Source organism: Phyllosticta citriasiana (genome assembly GCF_038021145.1).
Source record: "Phyllosticta citriasiana strain CBS 120426 chromosome Unknown IWZ02scaffold_17, whole genome shotgun sequence".
NCBI classification, from domain to species: Eukaryota; Fungi; Ascomycota; class Dothideomycetes; order Botryosphaeriales; family Phyllostictaceae; genus Phyllosticta; species Phyllosticta citriasiana.
This window is the reverse complement of record NW_027117294.1, coordinates 577375-600709: the sequence shown is the minus strand read 5'-3', so window position 1 is coordinate 600709 and position 23335 is coordinate 577375. Positions and strand designations below refer to the sequence as shown.

General features: G+C 56.8%; 8 protein-coding genes across 8 annotated transcripts; 3 read left to right on the top strand and 5 right to left on the bottom strand.

Annotated features, from left to right (window-relative positions):
- Positions 1-29: 29 nt before the first annotated feature.
- Positions 30-2501, top strand: IWZ02DRAFT_502841 (nucleoporin protein Ndc1-Nup). Its single transcript, XM_066770313.1, has 4 exons — positions 30-350; positions 397-492; positions 546-1258; positions 1306-2501. Exons 1-4 carry the CDS (start codon positions 215-217, stop codon positions 2245-2247), a joined length of 1887 nt encoding a protein of 628 aa, XP_066618587.1. The 5' UTR covers positions 30-214; the 3' UTR covers positions 2248-2501.
- A 19-nt stretch (positions 2502-2520) lies between these two features.
- Positions 2521-6719, bottom strand: IWZ02DRAFT_463589 (ankyrin repeat protein nuc-2). Its single transcript, XM_066768362.1, has 7 exons — positions 6275-6719; positions 6107-6191; positions 5704-6054; positions 5635-5652; positions 3367-5578; positions 3130-3293; positions 2521-3057 (listed from the first exon to the last, which is right to left on the bottom strand). Coding segments are annotated over exons 1-7 (3093 nt in total). The 5' UTR covers positions 6277-6719; the 3' UTR covers positions 2521-2796.
- Positions 6720-7804: 1085 nt separating this feature from the next.
- Positions 7805-8763, top strand: IWZ02DRAFT_106290 (uncharacterized protein). Its single transcript, XM_066761325.1, has one exon. The coding sequence runs from the start codon at positions 7914-7916 to the stop codon at positions 8649-8651; it is 738 nt and encodes a 245-aa protein (XP_066618585.1). The 5' UTR covers positions 7805-7913; the 3' UTR covers positions 8652-8763.
- Positions 8764-10200: 1437 nt separating this feature from the next.
- Positions 10201-11687, bottom strand: IWZ02DRAFT_106263 (uncharacterized protein). The gene is made up of 2 exons (XM_066761324.1): positions 11336-11687; positions 10201-11251 (listed from the first exon to the last, which is right to left on the bottom strand). The coding sequence occupies exons 1-2, from the start codon at positions 11447-11449 to the stop codon at positions 10538-10540; spliced, it is 828 nt and encodes a 275-aa protein (XP_066618584.1). The 5' UTR covers positions 11450-11687; the 3' UTR covers positions 10201-10537.
- Positions 11688-13061: 1374 nt separating this feature from the next.
- On the top strand, positions 13062-14363 carry IWZ02DRAFT_385633 (uncharacterized protein; the record flags this gene model as incomplete). The annotated part of the gene is made up of 2 exons (XM_066765418.1): positions 13062-14023; positions 14096-14363. Coding segments are annotated over 2 exons (1230 nt in total), but the record flags the coding sequence as incomplete, so codon positions are not given.
- Positions 14364-16442: 2079 nt separating this feature from the next.
- Positions 16443-17270, bottom strand: IWZ02DRAFT_437085 (uncharacterized protein; the record flags this gene model as incomplete). Its single annotated transcript, XM_066766587.1, has 1 exon — positions 16443-17270. One exon carries the CDS (start codon positions 17268-17270, stop codon positions 16443-16445), a length of 828 nt encoding a protein of 275 aa, XP_066618582.1.
- A 3296-nt stretch (positions 17271-20566) lies between these two features.
- IWZ02DRAFT_106062 (uncharacterized protein) lies at positions 20567-21591 on the bottom strand. The gene is made up of 2 exons (XM_066761323.1): positions 21576-21591; positions 20567-21472 (listed from the first exon to the last, which is right to left on the bottom strand). Exon 2 carries the CDS (start codon positions 21307-21309, stop codon positions 20674-20676), a length of 636 nt encoding a protein of 211 aa, XP_066618581.1. The 5' UTR covers positions 21310-21472; positions 21576-21591; the 3' UTR covers positions 20567-20673.
- On the bottom strand, positions 21430-22859 carry IWZ02DRAFT_472158 (SAM dependent methyltransferase; the record flags this gene model as incomplete). The annotated part of the gene is made up of 5 exons (XM_066768933.1): positions 21430-21472; positions 21576-21995; positions 22061-22288; positions 22445-22710; positions 22821-22859. The coding sequence occupies 5 exons, from the start codon at positions 22857-22859 to the stop codon at positions 21430-21432; spliced, it is 996 nt and encodes a 331-aa protein (XP_066618580.1).
- Positions 22860-23335: the final 476 nt, after the last annotated feature.

Sequence of the window (23335 nt, the reverse complement as noted above, 5' to 3'; positions counted from 1 at the left end):
AAAATAGTTGCCGCTCAAGTCGTCTTGGCATCTGTTTTGATTTCGCGAAAGCTCCAGCAACCGCAAGATCAACAACCTTCCTTCACCGCGCCCTGGAGAAGCAATTTGCTGGACCTGGACCTCCGCCTCTCCGCCTTCCTCCGCGTGCCATGGACTGATTTGGACCCCTCAAATTATCGGCCTCGACGACGTGACGGATCAACAACGCGGCGCGATGGCGACGCCCAAAGCGGCGCGTCCGTACAAGGACTTTTTGTCCCCGTTCCTGCATCGCCAATTTGGCAGGGTCATGTTAATTACGCTGGTTCTCTGTTATGTTGAGTCCATGTGTATAGGAGAATGGGGAGGCTGTGAGTATGCAACGTCCATGGTAAACGGCCAACTGACAGTGAGCAGTTCTCTTTTCGTTCTGGTTCGTCTCCGCAATACGCGCCGCCCTCCTCTTCATATCCTACCTATTCGTGCTCTGCCTGGCCATGTCACACGCGCATAGTAAGCATTGGGATTGTGTCGCAATGGCACGAGAAGCGCTGATCGTAGGATAGCTGGCCGTCGCATGACCACCTGCAGTGCTCAAACGGTCTGGGAGTACTTGCCTCGCCTTACTACCGTCTACACAATCATCTGTTACGGCGCCTCGGCCTTTTTCTACTCGGCGGTCTACATTTGGTCGCGCTCCGCAAAGGACAATTTCGGCATTGTGGATGAGGGCAAAGCATGGGATCGGTCGAAGCTCAATGAGAGGCCGCTCTACTTTTACAGCATGCTTCTCGAGCTCGCCGTGGTGCAGTCATTCGTCCACATATACAGAGACTATGGCAGAATCAAGCTGCCTGCCAACGCCACGGGAGAGGAGAAGTCGAAGCGGACTGTGCTTAAGAGACGCATGCTGCCGATTTTGAACGACGTTCTGACGAGAATGATCCTGTTCATCGTCGTCGGCAATGCCTTTTACTTCCTTTTCATCCGCATTAGGGCGTGGAGGTTGGCGTACCCTTTTGCAAAATTCCAGGATCCTTCGGTAAAGGACATGAAGCCTCGAGCCGTAAACTTCATTGGACTCTCGGTGCGCGTCTTTGTTCAGGGCTTCCTCTTGACACTGCTGTGGGAATTTGCCAACGTTGCGCTTGCAATCTACTTGGCCAAGCAGCCCCTGAAAAGGCAAAAGGACCAGACCATGAAGCCCATCACGAATGATTCCAAGGATCCAAACGGCAGCCTATTGAACGGATTGACCCTTAAGAAGGATCTCCTCCGCGTGAGTTTCCCAGCGCTCAATGGCTAGCATGTGCTGATCGACAACAGAACATGGCCTTTTGGGAGCTTGCAATCATCGCCAACCGCTTCCCAGAGCGCCGCCAGACCATTTACACAGAGCTGGAGTCGCACCGTCCAGGCGGAGCGACCGTCAAACAAATCATTGCGGCCTGTCTGGCAGAAATCACCGAAATCAAGACCCGAATCGCATCAACTGCAACACCCCCACCTCCACCGGCTGACGAAAAGAAGGCGCTGGTCCCCCCCGAAAAGCCGCGCTCCGTCATTGCCGCTTCACCGTTCAACGAAGACGACGTCTTCGCGCCCTCGCCCCCACCAAAGACGCGCCAGGAGCGCAACCTCCAGCGCATCAACGACTTTGCCCGGCGACGGGGCGCAGGCGGCGCCAACGAAGAGCACCCCTTCAAATCCACCGTCGGCCACGGACAGCAGCTCTTCGCACAACACGTGCAGCCGGCAACCCTAGTAACACAAGCACAATCCAAGCTAGTCAGCGTGCTCAGCAGCCCACTCGGCGCCCCCTTCCGGCAAACCTTCAACCGGCGCGTGGCGGCCGTCATCCTGGGCGCTCCCTACAGCCACACGACGACCATCGGCAACGCCGTCAACGCCGTCACGCAGCTCGCGCTGCGCAGCATCGCCGAAGACACATACGCCATGGTGAACCGCGACGTGGCGGTCATCATCCGCACGTTCGCCGACGTCATCCGCGCCGTCGAGTCGTTCGTCGCAACATACCCGCCGCATTGGACCGACATCGCCTTTGACGAGGCGCGTGATCGCGATGTCAGAACCATTGATGGTGTCAGGGAGGTCCTGATTGCGTTGAAGGGCGGCCTCGAGGCTATTTTGTTGGAGTTCGGCGTTTATTTGAGTGGGCTCGATATGAGTGAGAAGGAGACGAGGGAGGCGCGGGAGCTGGTTCATGCGTGGAGGGAGAAGCTGCCGTGGGAGGATGAGCGTAGGTAGGTAGGTAGGTAGGTCAGAGGAGGAACCTAGCTGTACGCAATAGTTTTGGGGCGTTGGATGGCTGGCTGGCTGGCTGGCTGGCTGGCGGTGCAAAAGGAAAGAAAGGAAGGGATGGAAAGGAGAGGAGGTAGCTTGTGAAAAAGTCTTTTCGATTCGTAGACGTTCTTCTTGCGTGTGCGATGTCTTGTACAATCCATCTTGTTACGAGACTCGATGGACAAGACCCTCCCGCGGTTACGGGACCTTAGGTACGCCGCTGGTATTGGTATACAGGCGGGCGGGCGGGCATCATGGAAATTTCAGGAGGCGGATACCTACGGCTCCAACCCATCATCTTTTCCACTCTCCAATCCCCTCCTCCCCTTCAACTCCACTCCTCTCACTCACTCACTCACTCACTCACTCACTCACTCACTCACTCACTCATCTATCCACTGCCCACACGAGCCATCGCCGCATTTCATTCACAACATGATTAATTCTTTTTCGTCACAGCTACCTCATCTCCTCTCCCCTTTCCACCACTCCGCTTCCCTCTCCTTACACACCCTATATATCGACCGTCTCATTAAACCTCAACACGCCATTACCCTTGAAAAAGCCATCGATGCGTTCGGGCAGCGTGCCCGTCGCGCCCGCATGCTGCGCACTCCACACACCTCCTCCGGCGCCGCCACCACAACCACCACCACCGTTGCTACTACTGCTGCTGTCGTGATTCAGATGCGCGCGCGGCACTTGGGTTGAGAGGTCGGCTATGAGGACGAGGCCGGCTGATTTGATGGATTCGATGAGAGCGGGGGCGAGGTCCTGGAGGGATGAGTTAGTATTCATGTATGTATATATAGGAGGAAGGTGAAAATGGGAGAAAGAGGAACATACCAGTAACCGCGAGCTGCAAATCAGACCCATCAAGTTGTTGCCCTGGGCCGTCTGCACCGCCTCCTTGACCGAAATGGCGGTGCGGCCGCTGCTTTGCACCTTGTGCGGGTCGCTCTCTGCTATCGACGGGTCGGCGCCGAGTTCGTTGTCCAAGAGGACGGGGTCTACGTGGCGTGCTGTTAGTAAGATGGTTCTTTGATTTGCGGTGATAAGAGGGAAAAAGAAGGGAACACGCACAATTTGGCTGCTTCCAATTCAGCGCCGTGCAAATGTCCTTGTTGAAGCTGCTAAACACAATCGACCGCACGGCCGTCTCGTCCTCGGCGCGCAGGCCTCTTGCGTGGTCAAACACGACCGTGAGCAGGTTGTCCGCAAACGTGTTGAGGTTGGGCGTCGGGCCAAGGCGCAGGCTGGCCTCTTCCTGTCGGTTTGGGTACAGGACGTGCAGTTCGATGCGCACGTCGACGGGCAGCGCCGCCAGCGCATCTGCCAGGCTGACGTACGACGTGGCGAGGATCTTGTGGATGGCTGACATGTCGCCTGAGGGCGTGTTTGCCAGTGCCACCAGCGGGTTGTCGCTCCCGTTGCCCGCGCCAATGTGCATAAATTCTTCATATGTGAGACGGGGGACGGCCAGGTCGAGTTGTCCGTAGCGCACTTTCCACTGCGGGCACAGGACCGGCACGCCGTCGCATGTCATTTGGACAAAGAGACGGACATAGTCGCCGGATAGGCTGGATCCGGTTATGAAGGCGCTGGGAGACTCGTCGAATTGACTCGTGGCTTTCCAGTACGTTGCGAAGTGTGTGATCTCGAGCGGAGGGCCGGGGAAAGGCTTGATGATTTGGAAACTGAACTTGATGCGGCCAATGGTCCGCAGACGTGGGTCAAACAAGCCGAGGTTGCAGAATCCAGAACTGCTTGCTCGGTTCCTAAAGACGGTGGAAGAGGCTTCTGTGCGCGCAATCACCTTGGCGCCAAAAGTGGGAAAGACGTCAAAGTCGATGCTAAACGTGTCAAGGTTGTCAACTTGAAAGGAAATGACCTTGTTTTCTTCAGAAATGGGGAGCAGGATATTTCGAGGAATCAGATCTGACGACTTGGAGGCAATGGTCAGGCGTGCGGCGGGATATTTGCTGTCTTCATAGAAACGGACGGGCTCAGAGTCTAGTGCGCCAAAGTTGAGAACGACAAAGGTCTTGTTTTCCAAAAAGTTGTGGCCGTATCTTCGGATGGGGATGATGGGAGGAGGCAGAGAAAGGTCAGGAATGCCATCCACTTCCATGGCCATTGGCTGGGGAGTGGATGAGGGAGGTGGGACAGAGGCACCCAGCATGGGCGGCGTAGGCCTCGGCGGCGGTGCCATTGCCGACTTCTTAACGACAGAAGCCAACAGCTTCATGCACTCCAAGTGGCCTTCCCATGTCGCATAGTAAATGGCCGGCAAGTCCTTTTCGTCCTTGACGTCGACCGTGACTCCACAGTCGAGAAGCGTCTTGAGACACTCGACGTGCCCTTCACTGGCAGCATGGAACAACGGCGTCCACTGGTACAGCTTGTCGGGCTGGTCGAGGTCTGCTCCGTAATCCCGAAGCATGAGACAAATATGCGGATTCCTGCCGGATCTTGCAACCAGGTGCTGGGGATACAGTCCCTCGGCGTCGGGCAGGATCTGCGGTCGAGCTTGGAGCAGCAACTCGACAACTTGCTCAAAGCCATGCTGACAGGCCAGGTTCAGAGGAATATGGTCCGCCTCGCCGGCTGGATCGATCCGGGCATTGTGCTCCAAAAGGCTCCTCACGCAGGCCAGGTTGTTGTGGACGATGCTGTGAATTAGGGGCGTGAAACCGTCGTGGTCCTTCCAGTCAATGGTATCCGGCGCCGCAGAAACCAGGTCCTGAATCATTCCCACGTGGCCGTGCATGCACGCATAGTGCAGAGGAATTCTGCCGTAGACATCTGGCGTCCGCACATTGGCGTTGCCTTCGAGACCAATGGCCAGGACTAGAGCACGGCCGGAAATGGCAGCCTTGTGCAGGCAATTTCGCGCATTCACATCATCTCCCTGGTTGATGTCGACGAGATTGGTGTCGAGCATGACCTTGAGGGCCGCCTCCGGAGCCTCGTAGGCCGTGGCGAGGAATGCCCGCGTCAGGCGATTCCGCGCATCGGGCAAGGGCGCAACGCGGCTGATCCATTCCTGGACGCCGGCAACGTTGCCAGAGCTAATGGTCTGTATGATTTGCGGATCTGCATCGGTGTCTGCGTCGAGGGCTCGCAAAGCGTCGGGCGGCACGGTGGTGCTATATTGCATCTGCTCGCCCTCTGCCCATGCGGCAAAGTCGAGCAGGTTAGTCGTTGCCTGGTCCGACAAGTCGCTAATGACTTCTCGATTGAAGCATGGTTGCACCTCAATGGCACGGGATATGTACAATTCTTTTGTTCGGGACTGCAAGTCATCAGAAAGGCTAAACAGGGGGGGGGGTATCGGCGAACGGGGCGAACCTTGGAAGTTTTGTCCCACTACGACACAGTCAGCCTCAACACGAGTCGAATGGCGTGCAGCCTGCGCACCTTTTTGAGGATCTTTGAGAATGCAGTGGCGTTGATCTCGACAAACTGCTGCAGCTTGTTGAGGTCGTTGCTGAAGAGTCTAAAGGCCTCCTCGAGGATGACATAATTCGACGACAGGCGCGACACGGGAATGGATTGTGACTGCAGCGACCGCTTCTTTTCCAACAGGGTCGACAGGCGCAGCTTCAGCTCTGCCTCCTTTTGCAGGTAGAGCTTGTTGACCTTTTCCAGCTCGCGCTCGAGGCGAAAGAAGAAGGTGGCCTTGTTTGCCTGAAGAGACATCTGGGGATCCAGCTGGGCCGGATCATTCTGGGCGTGGATGACGGGGGTAGCGCTTAGCTTTTTGATGAGCTAGAGAGCAGGTGTTAGCGAGAAGGGGGGCCAGGGGGGGCGATGATGCAACCTTTTTCAGGGCCTTGTAGTCGACGAAGCTTGCAGCATACTCGGGAAAGTCAAGCTGGCGCTTCTGGATATGCTTGCCGAATTTCCTGTGCAACGGTGGTCAGATACGACCATGCCGTTTTGGGCGGCAGGGCAGGCATGGCATAGGGGCACCCTGGAGGATACTCACATGGTGGCAGAGTGATATCAGACTACTCGGTGAGGCGCGTTGGCTCGGCAAGGACCGACGCGCAGAGACGGCGCCAACGGAGAGTCAGAGGGCTGGCGGGGCCAAGAGACGAAACGGCGGAAGACGTCGGCGACTTTGTTTGGCGAGAGATGAGTTGGGTGAAGAGTGAGAGTAGTGGACTGGTGGATGGAGAGGTTCAGTTATGGCAGGGTGCCGGGATCCGTCATGACGATTCACGCGAATGACGAAGCATGTGAGAACAAAAAAAAAAAAAAAAAAAAAAAAGACGAGAGTTCGGCTTGTCAGGGTGTTGCAAAAGGTATCGGAGATGGAGTGAAGGCAAAGCTGCTCGACTGGACTGGACTCGACTGGACTTGGTTGTGCACCTCATGAAGCTTGACCAATCCAATGGCAAACTGGCCGCACGTTGGGCCTCGAGGTAGGCGGCCCGTGCCCCCGCGCCAGGCCCGCGCCCCACGACTCGCCCACAACGACATCAACACCACCATATCTCTGCAAACACGCGGGAAGCTGTCCGATGGCGGCAATACATCACTGATTTGGCTGACAACTGCTCCTGGTGCTTGTCGGAATACTCGTCTGCCGTTTTGGTCACCTCTCGAAGCCCCCCTGAACGATCCAACCCCTCCATCTCCCATTCCATCTCCCATCTCTATCCACGACGAGTCAATCACCATGCTCCCGGAAAATCCTGCCATCTCTGCCTAGCTTCCCCGCAAAGTCCCTGGTTTTGTACATCCTTGCAATTGATCGTCCAGAGTTCTATACCTATCAAAATCGGGGTGTCCTTCTTCTTTGTCCTTTTTCCAGCCTCTCAAGTCTACGATATAGAGGGGTTTTGCTGTTGTATAAGCCGTCAAGGAGGGCAAACAAAACTTCTCCGGGCTTTGACCTGGTCATAAGCATCCACGCCGTCGTACACCATGGCAATCAAGAGCTTTCTGGAATTTGACTGCAAACATCCAACCCCAGACCGTGGAAACCAGTTGCCATCTTCCATTCGCATCGATCTTTTTCCGCAAAAGTTTGCAATTCAAAGGGCTATATTTGTTTGTCCTTTTTTCTGATTTTTCGTCATCTTTTTCGCAACCGGAGAGGCACTGCATTTCGTCAAGCCGACTCATGTGGCATCCATGACACTCATGTATACAGAAACGGCAGGACTCGCAAAAATAGGGATCTTGGAATTAGTCAGAACATTCGGCCGCATTCAAGAATCTGTAAGAGACGCTGACGGAGAGCTTTGAATCACGGTTGAGGTAACAAGAAAAAATAGCCTGAAGCTGCAATGGCACAGAAGAGCATCTCTCCACTGCCATAGTCGAGGCCAGGAAGATGTCATTCAGCACCACGGCTGCTGCGCTTAGGGAATCAATCAATCCCTTCAGCGCCCACTATGGTACGAGGGGTGTAAATTTCATGAACCAGGAGCTTAAGAAACATGCGGTAGTACTCACTGAATCACCAGTCTCTTGTAATTCCTAATCATTGCCTAGTTCCTGGCACATGCTGCTTCTCCACGACACCGTCATGTTCTGTTTGTTTGCGCCGTCGTTCGCAGGCTCTCGGCGCAGTAGCAACAACAAACCACAAAACCTCCCCCTCGCTGCGCTGCACCATGGCAACACACGAAGCGCAACCCAAGACTGACCAGGCCGATCAGTCCGATCCGTCAGACGACACTCCACAGGCTGCTGACCAGTTCGACCAGTCTGACGACGACGCCATGAAAGGCTCGAGCCGCCACAGGTCCTCTCGCATCGACCAGCAGCCGTCACCCAAACAGAAGGCCCACGAGAAGCAGCAGCAGCCGTCGGAAGCGCAGGCCAAACCGCTCAATCACAACGACTTGGTCAAGTGGATTGTCGTCAGCGACGCGCCCGACTATGCATCCGTCGTCGCCGAATTCAGCAATGCCAAAGGCTACCCCGTCTTGCCGCGCAGCCCAAAGCACCTGGAGAAGTTCGGCGCCCGCGAATTGCGCATTGGACTCAAGTGCTTGAGGAAGATGAACGACGCTGCTCGGGAGGAGAACGGAAAGCTTGAGGCAGAGGCTCAAGCCTTGGGCTGTGCGGATGGGGAGGCTTCGTCCGCGATGGAATTGGAGCAGCAGCATGTCGAAGAGGGCCCCAACACGCCCAAAGCCATCGAGGACGCAGACCGGTCGATGCAGCTGGATGTGGAGTCCAAGAACAGCCTCATTGCGATTCTCCATTTCAACCTCTCCTTCTACCGCAGCAAAGTGCTGCCCTTCATCCAAGCATGCCTCATCGCTGAAGGCCGGCGTAAGTTCCCTCTCCTCTCCCAATCCCTCACATCAAACAAGCAAGCACACTCACAAGGACCGTCTATGTAGTCCATTCGCTCCCCGCAAGCACGCCAGTGGCCCTGCCTTTTCCCGGCGGCGTCTACAACACCTTCGCATCGGCACAGCAACGCAGCGCCGCCAAAGCCGCCTACGACATCGCCTACGCCGGCGCACTGCCGCAAGAAGCATGCGACGCGGCCGCGCGCCGCAGACTCGACTTGATCAAGAACAGCGACGACGATGCCGCTGTCAATCTGGCGACGTCTCTCGAGATGCCGACGAACGATTCCATTAATGCCAATACTACGCCGCGCGCTCCCGACGTCAGTTCGAGCGCGAGCCCCGTCGTCGTCTCTGCTGCCCTGGACGTGATGGACTTGGACGAGGACGATGGCGCCGACGCCGATGTTGCTCACATCAACACCACTGCAGCGGCCAGCAAGCACCTTGACAACCGCGCCGAAACGCCCGTCACCACGCCTAGGGCAGCAGCAGACACGGCGTCTACCACGGACACGAGCACGCCCAAACCCAACAGCGCCGCCGCTCTTTCCACCACCCGTACGTTGCCACCTGCCAGCACACCCATGCCGTCACTGCGCCGCAGCGTGCGGTCGAGCACGAGTAAGGTTGCGGACGAAGCACAGCCGACGCCGCTGAAGCGCTTGAGCGTGTGGGAGATGCAGCGCGAGATACTGCGGTTGTGTGCGCAGCGCGAGAGGTGCGTGGCGAGGAATGAGGTGTTGAGGGAGTGGTTGAGGGGTGCGAGGGGTTAGGGGGGGGGGGGGGGGGGGGGGGGGGGGGGGGGGGAATCGATGAAGCAATGGATGGACGTGGACATGAGAGATGCGTGGAGGATGAGCAAAGAGGAAAAGCGGAACGAGAGAGAAATGGCTAGGACCTGGCTATGTGTCAGGGCACCCAGGTAGCAGGGAAAGCCAGACTGATCACACCCTCAGTCCTCCCTACCTACATATCCAAGGTAAAATCGAATCGAATCGAATAACCACAAGGCCAGGCAAGCAAAGCGGCAAAGAAGTTGCGCGAACAGATTAGACTAGACAACAACAACACCACCACCACACCACACCACGGTGGGCGCAGCAAGAAAGAAATGAGACGTCTCCCGCCTCGTCTCGTCAAGGGCGCAGTCGTCCGCCATCCCACCGCTTAAAGGCTCTCTTACTTCCCCCTCCCTTTCCCTCTCCCTTGCCGTCGCCGTTTCCACTTCATTATCCAGCATCTCTCCTCCCTCGGTCATCGCCCTCGATCTCCAGACGCATATACATCCATGGCGTGCTGTAGTACCGTAGTGGCTCAGTAGCGTGCTAAGGCGTGCGGCACGGCACAGCACAGCACAGCCTCAGGAACAGACAGACGGGCGAGGGCGAGGCGGGCGGGCAAAGACGGGACGGAGCGGGTAGGGCATATTCGTAGGGTGGAGCAGGGAAGGGGGTCGGAGCCTCAGGGAAGTAGTGTGGCGGCGCGGGTTTCTAGGGCTGAGTGAGGTGTGGCGGTGGTGTATTGGTGGTGTTCTATATCGGTGCGAGGGTTGTGGTGTTTTGCTGATGGTGATGGTGGGTTTGGTTTTGGTTTTGGTCTCGGTTTTTCGCGCTGGATGTCTGTTTGCTTGTTTGTGGTCATGGCGGTGGTAGAGGAGTTATTTTGGTGTCTTGACATGGATTTTTTCCATTGGAATTCTGGTTGCTGACTTGCTGGCTCGCTCGCTCGTGCTGTAGATGCCGTCTCCTCCTGCTCCTCCTCTTCAACACCATAACCACAGCGCATATCGCATCTCGCGACCCCGCAGCCAACCAACCTACCTCCCCTCCTCCCCTCCTCCCCTCCCTCTTCTCCCCCCAGCTCTTCCTCATTCCCGCCGCCACGCCCACCACACGCCGACGCGGTCAGCGCTGCATGCGACGCGCACCGTTTCAGGCGCGCGGGCAGCTAGCTCCTTTGCATGCCGCTTCGAGCCACGCTAGCCGCCAGCCAGCCAGCCAGCCAGCTGGGTAGAAGCTAGCTGGGTAGAAACCTTCGGTACTCCCATGAGAGTTGTAGCCGCGTCCCGAGACTGCGGTACTGCGAAGGACCCTGCGGCTCGTGTGGGTTTCTGGGTTTCGGGGTTGAGTTTGGTGGTGCCTGGCTATGTAGGTGTGTTGGCAGGGACGGAAGGAAGGGTCCTGTCTGGGGTGCGGCGTTGGTTGGGCGCTGGGGCTATTTAGGGTCCGTGGGGTTGTGATGGGGTGAGGGTGGATTGGAGCTTGCTTTGCTTCGCTTCGCTTCGCTTTGAGGGTTGGTGGTGTGGGCGAGATGGAGATGGAGAGAAATGAAGAAAGTGGCCTGTCTGGCTGACTGTGACAGGAGAGATGGAGAGAGAGAGAGAGAGAGAGAGAGAGAGAGGCGACGACTGCGAATACGAGAAATTGGTGTAAAATAGCAACGCTGCGATTCGCTGTCGCTGGACGAATACGATTCAATTTTGCTCTTTCTTTCTTTCTTTCTTTCCTTCTTTCGCTTTTGCTGCCCAATCCAACAGAGTGCGCGCACGACGACGCGAGCGGGGAACTTGACGTCTCGAGTCCCAGAGGGTAAGAAAGGCACGTCACCAGCAGAATCCTCGAAGACGACCAAAGACAAGAGGGGAACTGCAACGCGCAGCGTCAGACTGCGTTTGAGGCGAGACGGACAAGTCTCTGCTCTGGGAGTGGTGCTGACGCACAGCCACGTACCTCTCTCCCCACTACTGTACGTACTCGGCCTACCCCATGAACCGCAGCGCAAAAAAGCAGCGAAGCCTTACAAGGCGATGACGCGAGATTTTGGCACGTTGGCAGCTTTGGCATGCGCTCGCTCGCTGGGATGACCCTCTCTCTCTCTCTTCAGCAGGTACTTTGTTTAGCAACGCGCGCTGACCCTGCCCGCTGCCGTCTCTTGTTTCTGTCGCTCTCATGAAACAGAAATGGAGAGAAATGAAGAATTGATTTTGCCGTTTTGGGACACGTGTTTGGCGACGTCTTCAAGCCTGCTCCCTGCTCCCGCTGCCGCCGCCGCCGCCGCCGCCCTACGGAGACACAGCGCGACAGACTATGGATCACGATGCAGCCGGGCTGCCGGATGCCGGGTAGGCGGGTGAAGCTAGCAGACGGGAGCCCTGCGTCGTTTCGTTTCAACGTTGTGTTTCTCGATTTTATTTTTTTTTTCTCTGCGTCGTCCAACATAACATGGGGTGAGTGATGGGATCATCCCAAAAAAAAAAAAAAAAAAAAAAAAAGGTCGGGGGATCAATGGCGCGAGGCCAAGGTGATGAAAAGCTCCTCACTTTAGCGGAATTTGGGCAGAGGGTTACGTACTTGGGGGCCAGTAAGGATCGTAAGGGAGGGTAGAGTTTCTTGGGCGAGCTTGTTTAGAGTTGGCTGCCATGGTCTGATTCGCAGGGTCAGGTCGGGAAGGGCACAAGGTGGGTGGGGGGTGGGTAGAACAGGGTAGGACACGGATGAGCGGCGCGCGGCAACGCTGGGGAACGTGTCGCAAGATGCACAGGTTAGCAATGGAGTTGAGTTGAGGTCGCGGTGCAAAGCAGTTAGGTTGGCAGAGCATGACGTGAGTGAGGTCACATTGTACATATGTAGCAATATAGAGGCTGGCCCTGTCAGACCGTCTGCGTGGGACCACACTGGTGGACGGGCGTCATTTGGGAGGGCGGCCGTTTTGCTGGTGGCACGCCGGAGCGAGGGTAGCGGGCGCGCGAAGGATGACCATCTCGATCCAGGGGTGCAGCGAGCAGTTGCACTCCACTCGCACTCCACTCGCACTCGCACTCGTACTGAAAGTGCCGGGCCAGCCTGCGGTGGCTTTTCTGGACGGTGGGGAGATCAGGAATCGGCCCTGGACTCGTGCTGAAATTGCACCGACGGCGACGAGAGAGACACATTTTTCTGATGGTGATAATTGGCCTGTTCCGGTTCGGTTGCCATGTTTAGAGCTGCCTTGGCTTGAATTGGCTGCGCGTCCCGATTTGGCCCAAAGCCCGTCGCCCACCCAATCACGCCCCGGGAACCGCCCGGCTCGCAACTTCTTCCACTTTGTACTTTGTCGCCCTCTCCCCATTTCCCTTCTCCCACTCTTTCTCTCCCTCCCACTCCCACGCCTCGCTCTCCATGGTCATCGAAATTCGTCCAACGTGACCGTGACGCCTGTCCACGGCCCCCTCCCTCACCTCCACTCCACTCCACTCCACTCCACTCCACTCCGCCTCCTTCTCCTCCTCTCCCACCATCATGTCCTCCAATTCCACTCGTAAGTCTTCCTCCTCGCTTCATGCCCGTGTCTTTCTAACCCCCGTCACCAGTGGCCACGCCGGTCCCGGCCACCACTTCTACCAGTCTGAGCAGCACCATCACCTCGCCCTCGCCTTCGTCGTCGTCTCCCACCGCGACCTCGACCTCGGCGCCGCCCTCGACAACCTCATCCTCTGCAACCTCGGCCGCCGCCCCCACCACCACGAGCCCCTCGAGCACCTCTGCTCCTCCCTCAACCACTTCTGCCCCGAGCACCACAGAGGCCCCATCTACAACCACCGCTCCGTCGAGCACCACTGAACCTTCATCCACAACCCAGGCCCCATCTAGTTCCTCGGGTTCCATTACCCGCACCACTCAGTCTACGACTGCGAAGCCCAGCACCCATGTCTACACGTCCGTCGTCACGCAGTCTCCTTCGGAATCTGGGGGTTCCGCCGTCATAGTCACCGTCACGGCCACCAGTGTCAGCCAACCAGCCAGCACTGGCACGGAATCAGAAGGCTCTCAATCCTCGTCCACCTCTGGCGCCTCTTTGCAGGGAAATGGCTCCTCGTCGAGTGGCAGCAGCAGTGGACTGTCGACGGGTGGGAAGACGGCCATTGCCGTCGTGATTCCCGTCGTTTGCGTCGCCCTTCTCGTCTTGGCCGGCATCTTTCTCTGGAGGAGGCGTAAGCAACGTTTGGCTGCCGAAGAAGACCGCCGGAAAGAGGTGGAAGAATATGGCTTCAACCCCAACAACGATCCCACTCTTCCCGCCGTTGTTGGCGGTTCCGAAATGGCTGAAGATGCGAGCGGCTACCGCGGCTGGGGCAACACGACCAACGTGTCTTCCAACCGCAAGGCTAGCACCACCATTTCTGGCGGTGTGACGGGCGGCGTGTCCGACAGCGGCAGCAACCCCGGCGGCTATCACAGTCCAGGCTCTCCAACGCAAAACGGCAGTAACGCCGATTCTGGCGACCCGCTCATGCCAACGAACCGACGCGGCACCATGGACTCTGACGCACTCGGAGCCCTTGGCCAAGGCCCAGTCGCGAATGGATACGCCAATCGCCCGGATCTCGTCAACACGGCCAACGGAGGCGTGCATCGCGGGCCGTCCAACGCGTCGTCGTCGTACAGCGCGCACCACAGCGACAGCTCGGAAAACGGCAACATGGCCAACAATGCCAACCGGCGCAGCAACAGCTACCACTGCAACTCGAACTCGAACGGGTCGAGCAATGGCGGCCCGCAAGACTATTATCCAGAAAACGGCTACTACCAGGCATACAACCCCAACGGCAATGGAAACGGCAACGGCAACGGCGGCAACGGCAACGGCGGCAACGGCGCAGGCAACATGTGGGACGGCGGCCCGATTGTGCAGAATGTTGCGGCGAGGCGCAACACGCGGATCGAGAACCCCATGCGCTACCCGCCGCAAGGCAACTCGGGGATAGCGCAAAACTTTTAGACTGGAAAAACTGTGATGTAGCAGTCGATGTAGTAGTACAGCTGTTGTTGTAACTTGCAAATCGGGGATGGAGGACGAGGAGGAGACGACGATAACATGTGCATGTCCAAGAACGACCCAAGATAGGGAGGGCCCCTCTGATAGCGTCGAGTCGATACCCGGAATATTTTTTTTTTTTCTTCTGTCATTGCTTGCCAGCTTGCTTCCTTCCATCATCTCTACTTTCACTTTTTTTTTTTTTTACTCTTTTTTCTTCTCTCCTGTCATATTTGTTCCTAGCTCTTTAGCTCTTTAGCTCCTCCCGCCTCTTCTCTATTCGTCCTTTTTTTTTTTTTTTTTTTTTCCTCTACTGCCATACGAGGCGTTGACATTTAAATGTAGTAGCAAGCATAGCTCATACCTACATACCCACGTACCTAGCCTATCGTAGCTCCTAGCTTATATCCTGCCTACCGTAGCTCCTGGCTCTCTTGCATGTCTATCCGTTTGTTGTTTGTTTGTCTGTCTGTCAGTCTGCCTACCTACGCACCCAAGTGTCCGAACTTGTCTTTTCGTTGTCGCGCCGTCCTAGTTTTGTCAGTGGGTTGGGACATGTCAAGATGCGTGGCTACCTAGCTACCTAGCTACTTAGCCCGAAAGCGAGCGAGGGCTAAGTCGAGCCGCGTTCTGCGGTGGGGAGAGCGTAAAAGGGAGGGAGCACAAGGGGGGGGGGGGGGGGGGGAGAGCGAGAGGGAGAAAAAGGAAAGATGTCTACATACACTTGGTCAGTCAGTCGGCGCTACATTATATCATATTACTACCTATTTACTACTACTACTACTACTACTACTACTACTACTACTACTACCACTACTACCACCACTACTACTACACAAATCTTAATCATCTACTCACTCTCTTACTGTCTATCTGTCATCGTGTGTGAGATTTGATCCCTCTAGGTTTTAGCTTTCGTCGTGGTGGTGGTTCGTCAGTGTCGGTGTTTGTCCATCTTGTGCGGTGGTGATGGAAGATGGGTAGGAAGGAAGGAAGGAAGGGGGGGGGGGGGGGAGAAGCAGAAAGACAGAAAGACAGACAGACGCATTAAAGAGGAAACGACGTCGATGTCGTTGAGGCAAGTCAAGTCAAGTCAAGTCAAATCCACACGCAAAAGGATGGTTGGACAAAAGGTCTTTATTCTGATTGCTACCTTCCTGCTTCCTTCCTGCTTCCCACATGCCCCCGCCGCTGTCTGTCTGTCTCTCGCTCAGGAGTCGACAAAGCGGGCGGCAGGCAAAAAGGCAATCCAGCCAACCTCTGAAGAAGAGGAAGTAGAAGAAGTAGAAGAAGAAGAAGAAGAAGAAGTAGAAGAAGAAGAAGAAGTAGAAGAAGAGAAAAGGCCGCGTCGCGATGCATTTCTAGCCCTGCACCTGATTGGCTGACTGACTGATTGGAGAGGCTAGATATATAGTTTCCTTGCGCTGGATGGCTGGAAGATTGACAGAGACGGAGAGATTGGTGGGCAGCGCGGCTGCTCAAATACCTCAGCTAGCTACTGCTCTGCTCTGTAATTGTGACTGTGACTGCTGGCGCATGTTGCTGCTGCTGCTGCGTCTGAGCGCTTGTGCAGGAAGCCAGGCCAGGCGAGCAAGGAGAAGATGACGAATGGATGGACAGACGGATAGACTGCGTTCGTGCAGCACGCCGCCCAGTGGGTTGGCGTGGGGAGGTAGCAGAAACGTCGCGCCGTCGAAGCATCCATCCGGCGTCAATGCAAGTCGCGACGGGAAAGGGGGGAGAGAAAAAGAAGAAGAGCCGTGGCTTAGTTCTTGTTGTTGTTGTTGTTGTTGAAGAAGAAGAAGAAGAAGAAGTAGAAGAAGAAGAGGGAATTTTGGACAAGAAAAGCAAGCAGGCAAGCAGGTGATAGGTATGTAGTGAGGTGCGCAAAAGCAAGAAGAGGCCGCCGGCCGCCGGAGCGCCATGCGCTATGGGGTGTGGGTGGGTGGGGTGATGTTGGTCGTCAAGTCGTGCCACGAACAGACAAAAAGAGAAAAGGTAGGTAGGCAGGCAGGCAAGCAGAGAAGCAAGCACTTGGCCCACTTAGGCCATCCACCACTCGGCACCATCTATGATGCCGGCCGTCAGAGGCGTCAGGGCGGAAAAGAGCGAAGGCGACAGATCGAGGCCGAAGTCGCCGGGGCAGCCGGGGCACTTGTCACCGATGAAGGCATCGACGATCTTGCCGCCAAACGAAATCTTGATCTTCTTGTTGCACATGTCCTGCGACATTTGGCCCGCCGCCAGCGCGACCACGGGCTCCGTGTTGGCGTAGACGGGCCCGCAGAAGCTGGTTCCCACGTCCGGGCTGTAGTACGTCAGGTGCGCCGTGTGCTTGTCGCCGCCGCCACTGCTGGTGCTGGCGACGCTGGCGGCTTGGATGGTGCTGCTGGTCGCGGCGGGAGCAGCGCTCGATTGGACAGCCGTCGACGAGGGGGCAACGTAGACGCTGCTCGACGACGAAACAACCGGCACAAGAGTGGTCGGGGCGACGTAGGTGGAGCTGGGCGAAGAAGAAGAAGAAGAAGGAGGAGGAGGAGGAGGAGGAGGCGAGAAGGACTCGACAGGAGTCGACGAGACCGAGGGAGTGGTCAAAGACTCGACAGTGGTTGGCTCGGGCTGCTCGACGGCATCTGTGGTCGTGGCGGCAGCGGAAGCAGCAGCAGGAGCAGAAGTCGGGACTGCTTCGCCAGGGTTCAGGTAGATGGTCGTCGTCTGGTAGACGGTCTCAATGACTTCATCGACCTCGGTGACCCAGACCATGTCGCGCTTGTTCTGGTTCTGGTGCAGCTGAGCATGCTGCTTGTGGGGGGCGGCGGCGGCGGCGGCGGCCCAGAGGAGGGTGAGAGCAACAATGCCGGAAGCCTTCATGATGGTTGTTGAATGAGGGAAGAAACTGGCTAGCAGTTCAAGTTGGATGAGAGCAAATGTATGTAGCAGAGAAGGTGAGAGGCAGCCAAAGAGGTGGAAGCGCTAGCGCTGTAAAAGAGAGAGACTAGGAGGCTGCTAGGAGGAGTTGAGAGAGAGTGTGGGACGCGCAAAAGCGAATGCAGCAGTTCAAGGAGCGACTGGGATGCGAGGTTTATGTAGGATTCTGGTGGTGATGTCGAGGGTGGGTGGAGAGACAGGGGGGAAGGGGTATATAGCTAATCCACGGCAGCCACGGTGGGCGGCAAAACAGTTCTCAGTTGGACTGACTACCTACCCTCCCCTACCACAGGCGCAGGGCCCCACAGCCCAGCGACACTACTCCATCATCCGTCGTCAAGTCCGGCGGCGGCTCGTATGCGCTCAGGCCGGGTCCAAGGACGCGCCCGGGCTGGCTGGCTGGCTGGCTGGCTGGCTGCTGTTGTGATGTCGGGTTGGGTTGGACATGTCGGTCAGACTCAGCATGTGGCCCTCTTTGTTGTCCAGCAGTTGGCCAGTCGTGGAGCCGTGGCATCTGTCAATTCAGGGCCTCGCAGGTCGCACTGCTCGTCGAGTTGGTCGTATTGTTTCAGCCACTGTTGAATGTTTGTGGTGGTTGGAGTTGGCTTAAGCCGTGATCCATGCGGATTTTCAGGCACTCGGGACGATCCACCATGGCCAGACACACACTGCTCACCCTCTGCCCCTGACGCTCCGTATGCTCAAATTTCTGTCTCTCTCTCTCTCTCTCACTCTCTCTCTTTCTCTCTTCTTTCACTTCGTATGCCTGCTGCTCGGCTGGAACTGCAACCCTAGACGGCCGATGGCCCACTGCGGCGACGCCATAATCCCATTGGCCGCGTCGCTGATTTTGGGGGCTGTCGCAGCGGCCAATGGCTGCACTCACTGACATGTGGCAGCAGAGAACACGAATGCTTCTAGCCCGCGCTCATCCAAATGAACAGTGGATCAAGTCTGCCCTACGTAGATTTTTGCATTGCGTCTCGAAGCCTAAGAGAGCAGACAAGGTTATCGATATGCTCAAGATCAAGGTTGGTTGGTTTGGTTGTACACCGTTGGACTTGCGGGGGTCCAACGCGCTTTGCTTTGCTTTGCCTCGGGCTCATTCGGCCCCAGTAACCTAACCCACTGCCTTCGCCACCACCCGTCACTCATCACCACTCCCCACTACCCACTCACCACTCACCACTCACCACTCACCACTCACCACTCACCACTCACCACTCACCACTCACCACTCACCACTCACCACTCACCACTCACCACTCACCACTCCACAACTCCACAACTCCACCACTCGCCGTAACGTAATCGGCCTGTCAACTTCCAGTGCCTAGCCCGCGCCGCCGGCAGGACCTGAATGGCCCCGCATGCAGGAACACACGTCACGCCGCCTCATGTCTCGGCCCACGGGACGCCTGGCTGCTGCTTGCTCCTTTGACTGCAGCGACTCAAGAGACACCACGCCCTGCACGCCCTGCACGCCCACGCCTCACCACATGTCTTGTACCTGTCACTTCAAAGCCCATGTGATGACTCCAGTGCTCCCGCACTTTGCCAACTACTTCATGTAGTGTTTCGCTCCTGTGCAAAGCACTCTGCACCTAACCAAGTAGTACTAACTGTACCTACTTTTTTTCTTTTGCTCTACTTGCACCTCTTCACTGCCAGCTATCCAGGTACTTACATACATATGCCGACCGTCACGTAATACGCACGCACTCCTCTTCTTGGCCCTCCCACTTACGACTGCTCCCAACCCATCCACACCCTCCACACCCTCCACAGCAGCAGCATGTCCGTTCCGGCGGCTGCAGTCATTCTCCTGCCTGTTCCCAACGGCCCCAAGACCCCGCCAGCCACTGCTCTCACCCATCATTCGATCAAGTTTCAGTTTCTCCACAGTACCAGTCTGTCAGCATCTTGGCTGTTCTGTCGTCTCGCTTCCCCGTCTCGTTTCGTCTCTCTTTTCGTTGCCGAACAACCATCCCTGGTAAGTCAGTCTAGACCACCAACCACAACGACACCACAGCCAGCCGAGAAAGAAGGAGCCTAGACGCAAAGGCAGGCTAGAGTCTAGCCTTCCACTCCTGCTGTTTCTGCCCTTTTTCCCCCGCGCAAAATGCCGCACGCACGCACGCACGCAACCAACTGACCCCGCGCACGAAAGTTGCTTGCTCCTGCTAGCCATGGAAGGCATACTCCTGTCTGTCCATTTGTTCCCGCACCACTGCTGCTACTATACCTAGCTGACCCGTCCGCGCGGTATGGTAGGCGGGAGGATCAACTCCACTCCATTCTTTCACTCGCTCAATCACATCCCACAAACAATCTTGATCCATCTCCTCCCCTCCCTCCTTCACTCATCGCACCCGCCCCTTCTCACCTTCTTACCCTCCAACTCCTCTTAGTATCGCCCGGCTATACCAGACGCTAACCTGGCACGCTATACCCCCCAACCCATAAACAGCTAGCGCGCTTCGTTTGACAGCTGTCAGTTGGTCAGTTAGTCAGACCTGCTAACGCGATTCCTGCCCTAGCCGGCCGAATCCATTTTGAGCGTTGTGGAGGCGTTGGCTTTGTGCGGTCCGTCCGTTGTCCCTGAATCCTTTCTCTTTCATTATACTGTTGTCTTGTTTCGTCTCGTCGAGGTGAGGCTGGTGCTGCCGCGTCTGTTTTGTTTGGCTGCATCTGTGATCACAGCGTCGAGTTGCTTTGTTTATTGCGCGCGCTGTGTCGAACGAGTGGGCAAGGACCCCGTTACCTGATCAATTCTGAGCGCAGCGCCTGTCTGGGCTAGCTGGCTGGTAAGCGGCAACTACGGACCTATGTCGCGGCGTTTTTCTGGTCATTCGTTGCGTAGAGATACCGGCCGACAAAGTGGGGATGATGTTGATGGACGGTGTGAGATGAGATGAGGGGATTGTGGTCAAGGAGGAGCATTTTTCTTTTGGTAGGTTGTCTTGATGCTTGCTTGCTTGTTTGTTTATTCGCACATATACCTACGATACGCCGCCCTCACTGTGTAGTCTGTCTATTGACACACTTTTGCTATCTCATAGAACTGCTAGTCTTCGCATCTACTACATATCCCTCTCTCTCTCTCTTTCCATCAACGGTACACCTTCTCTAATACGATGCTTAGTGACAAAACACAACACTGCGCGGTGAGGGAGCGCAGACCGGTAGCATTCATACACACAAACTCTCTTTCTCTCTCTTTCCCTCTCTTTCTCTCTCTTTCCCTCTCTACCCACACTCCCACACTCCCATACTCCCATTCTCCCATTCTCTCACACCGTAGTCCCTACCCTCACTCACTCACTCGCTCACTCGCCCATCAGCCTTACCCTCCCAGCCCTACACCCACAGACCACCTACACACCAACGCACCCACGCACCCACGCAGCCATAAATCACACACCATACCACACGCCCATCTCTTCCCTCCTCGCTCATCCGATTCATGGCTCGTACCTTGGCTCGTATACGCACATACGCACGCACCAGCCCTCGTGTCAGTGGTCGATCTCTTTCCTTTTCTGCTCACGGCCGGATTCTTTTTTTTTTTTTTTTTTCCTTTTTTTTTTTGAGGGGCCGTGGCGTGGCGTGGTGTGTTGTGGCGTGGCTGTGTGGGAGGGTGCGTGTTTGGCGAGACCGAGCGCCTGCCTGACTCGTGTTTGGTGGTGGTGTGGTGTGGTGTGGTGTGGTGGGTTGGTTTGTGGTTATGTGTGTATGTATGTATGTATGTATGTATATATATATATATATATGTAGGGAGAGAAAGGAGGGAAGAGGGGCGAAGGGCGAAGGGGTCGAGAGGAGGGGAGTGATAGGGGGCCGTGAGTGAGGTCGATGAGAGCGCATCGTTTGAGTTTTGAGATGTGAAGTTCGAGGTTTGGTGCTGGCTGGCTGGCTGGCTGGCTGGCGTCGTCCCGTCCCGTCGAGCCTGTTGTAGCTGCCTCTGTTGCCATTCATCCATCTGGCTTTCTTCATGCCTTCTGCAACCTTGCACCCGCGAGCTTGCACGTACGTAGTGTTGACCGGGGGCTCATTTTTGCATCAAGCATGCAGTTGTTTGGATCGCTAGCCGGCTAGCCAGCTAGTTAGCCAGCCTGCCCGGTTTGCGAGCGTAGACGACGGCCCTAAGATGCGCAGACGCCAAAGTCAGCAACGTTGCTTTCCATACCCGACTCAACATGGGCGAAGCCACGCAACGAATCCAATTCTGAACCACACAAAACTTACACATCCTGATGCGCATGCACGCTCTCGTCCCTCAAACCCCTCCTGACCCGCCTCAGCAAGACCCTCACCTCCTCCTTCTTCCATCCTAACCACCGCGTCAGCAGAAACAAACACCACCCCTCGATCCCCGTCTCCCACTGCAGCCGATTCCACACGCCCCACTCGCGCAACCGCGGCTCGCGCACCCACCCGCCGATGGGCCACTTCCAGCGGCGCTCGACGGCGTCGCCGAAGCCCGCGGCCGTCATGGAGTTGCGCATCTCGTCGATGGTGCGGAGAGACTTGCCGGCCGCGTCGCCGGCGGAGAGGAGGAGCGGGCCCCATGCTGCCAGAGCGGATGAGGGCGCTAGCGTGCCGTCTTCGCAGGCCGGCGCGACGCTGACTTCGAGTTGCTCGAGGAGGCCGTTGGGCTTGAGGGCTCTGTGGCGCGCGGTCAGGGGGAGGGGGCAAAACTATGATTGATCAGGGGGGGAGATGCAGCGTACTTGAAGCACTCGGCGTAAAAGGCAGGCCAGTCGGCGACGCTGCCGTACAGACAACGCACGTGTATGTAGTCGAGCGACTCGGGCGCAAACGTCCACGGCTGCGTGCAATCGTCGATTTCGAAGCGCAGGTTCGGCGGCACGGCGCACGGCTGGATGGGGCTGAGGTCGGTGCCGATGACTTCAGCATTTGGAAAAGCGTCGGCGAAGGCCGTGGCCCAGAGGCCGGTCCTGCTCAAGCAAGAGATGCGGCGTCAGTATTTGGGCCAAGAGCGAGCGGCAGGGGGGAAAGGGGTAGGTAACCCAGGGGTAGTTTGATGGATCTATGGCAGCAGGCTCGGTCTCGGGTTCGGGGCTCGGGGCTGGGTTGGCTGGCTGGCGGCTTACCCTGTCCCGATGTCGAGCACGCGCTGCGGCTTGTCTCCGATTGGCGCGAGGAACAGCTGCCCGTCGAGCGTCAGGTTGCACAGGTGGTGGCAGATGTCGAGCTGCTCGGCCTGCTGCTCGTCGTTGGGGCACCAGTACGAGCCGTACCGGTACGCGTTGTAGCGGCGCCCGTTCTCGTACTGGTAGTCCCATATGCAGGAGCGGAGAGATGTCGTGTCGCTGCAATGATTGGCGTGAGGATGCAAAGAGAATTGTTGCGGTCTTGACTTACGACGACAAAGTACCTGCTTTGCCGCTCGGCGTGTCGCTTTCTTCCGTAGTCTCATCCTGTGCTGTCGTTGGTGTGGTGTCACGCGGTGACCGAATCTTGACGTACCGCAAAGCTTTGGTTGTTTTGTCGCGAGGATTCCGGCATGGCGACGCGGTCTCAATTTCATTCTGGTCGACGAATGCTCCTTGTAGCAGCACGCGAGGGGAGGCTCCGAGGCGTAGGTCCGTCAGTCGTCGAAGTCCCAGCAGAGGGCGAGCCGAGTGAGGAGAAGAAGCAGGCGGAACGGCCCTCATCTTAGCAGCGACAAGTCCAGACCGTCTGTACCAGGTCGTCAGAGAGAAGCTTTTGCTCCGCTCGGAGCCGGCGGTTTCCAGCCAGGAACGACATAGAGGCAGAACGCTGCCTAATCAATGGAGCTGAATAGACATGTTCGGAGCGAAAGTGAGGGCGCAAGGCGGAGATGGGACTCCCGCGTCAGAGTTGCGTGGGATTGGTGCAGAGTGATGGCCGGACTGGTCGGAGACGGGTCGTAGAACAGCGGTAGACCCCTGCAGCCGAGAGGCATTCGAGCTCGCGACTCGGATTGGTCGCTTGTCCAATTTCAAACGCAGGGGAGTGAG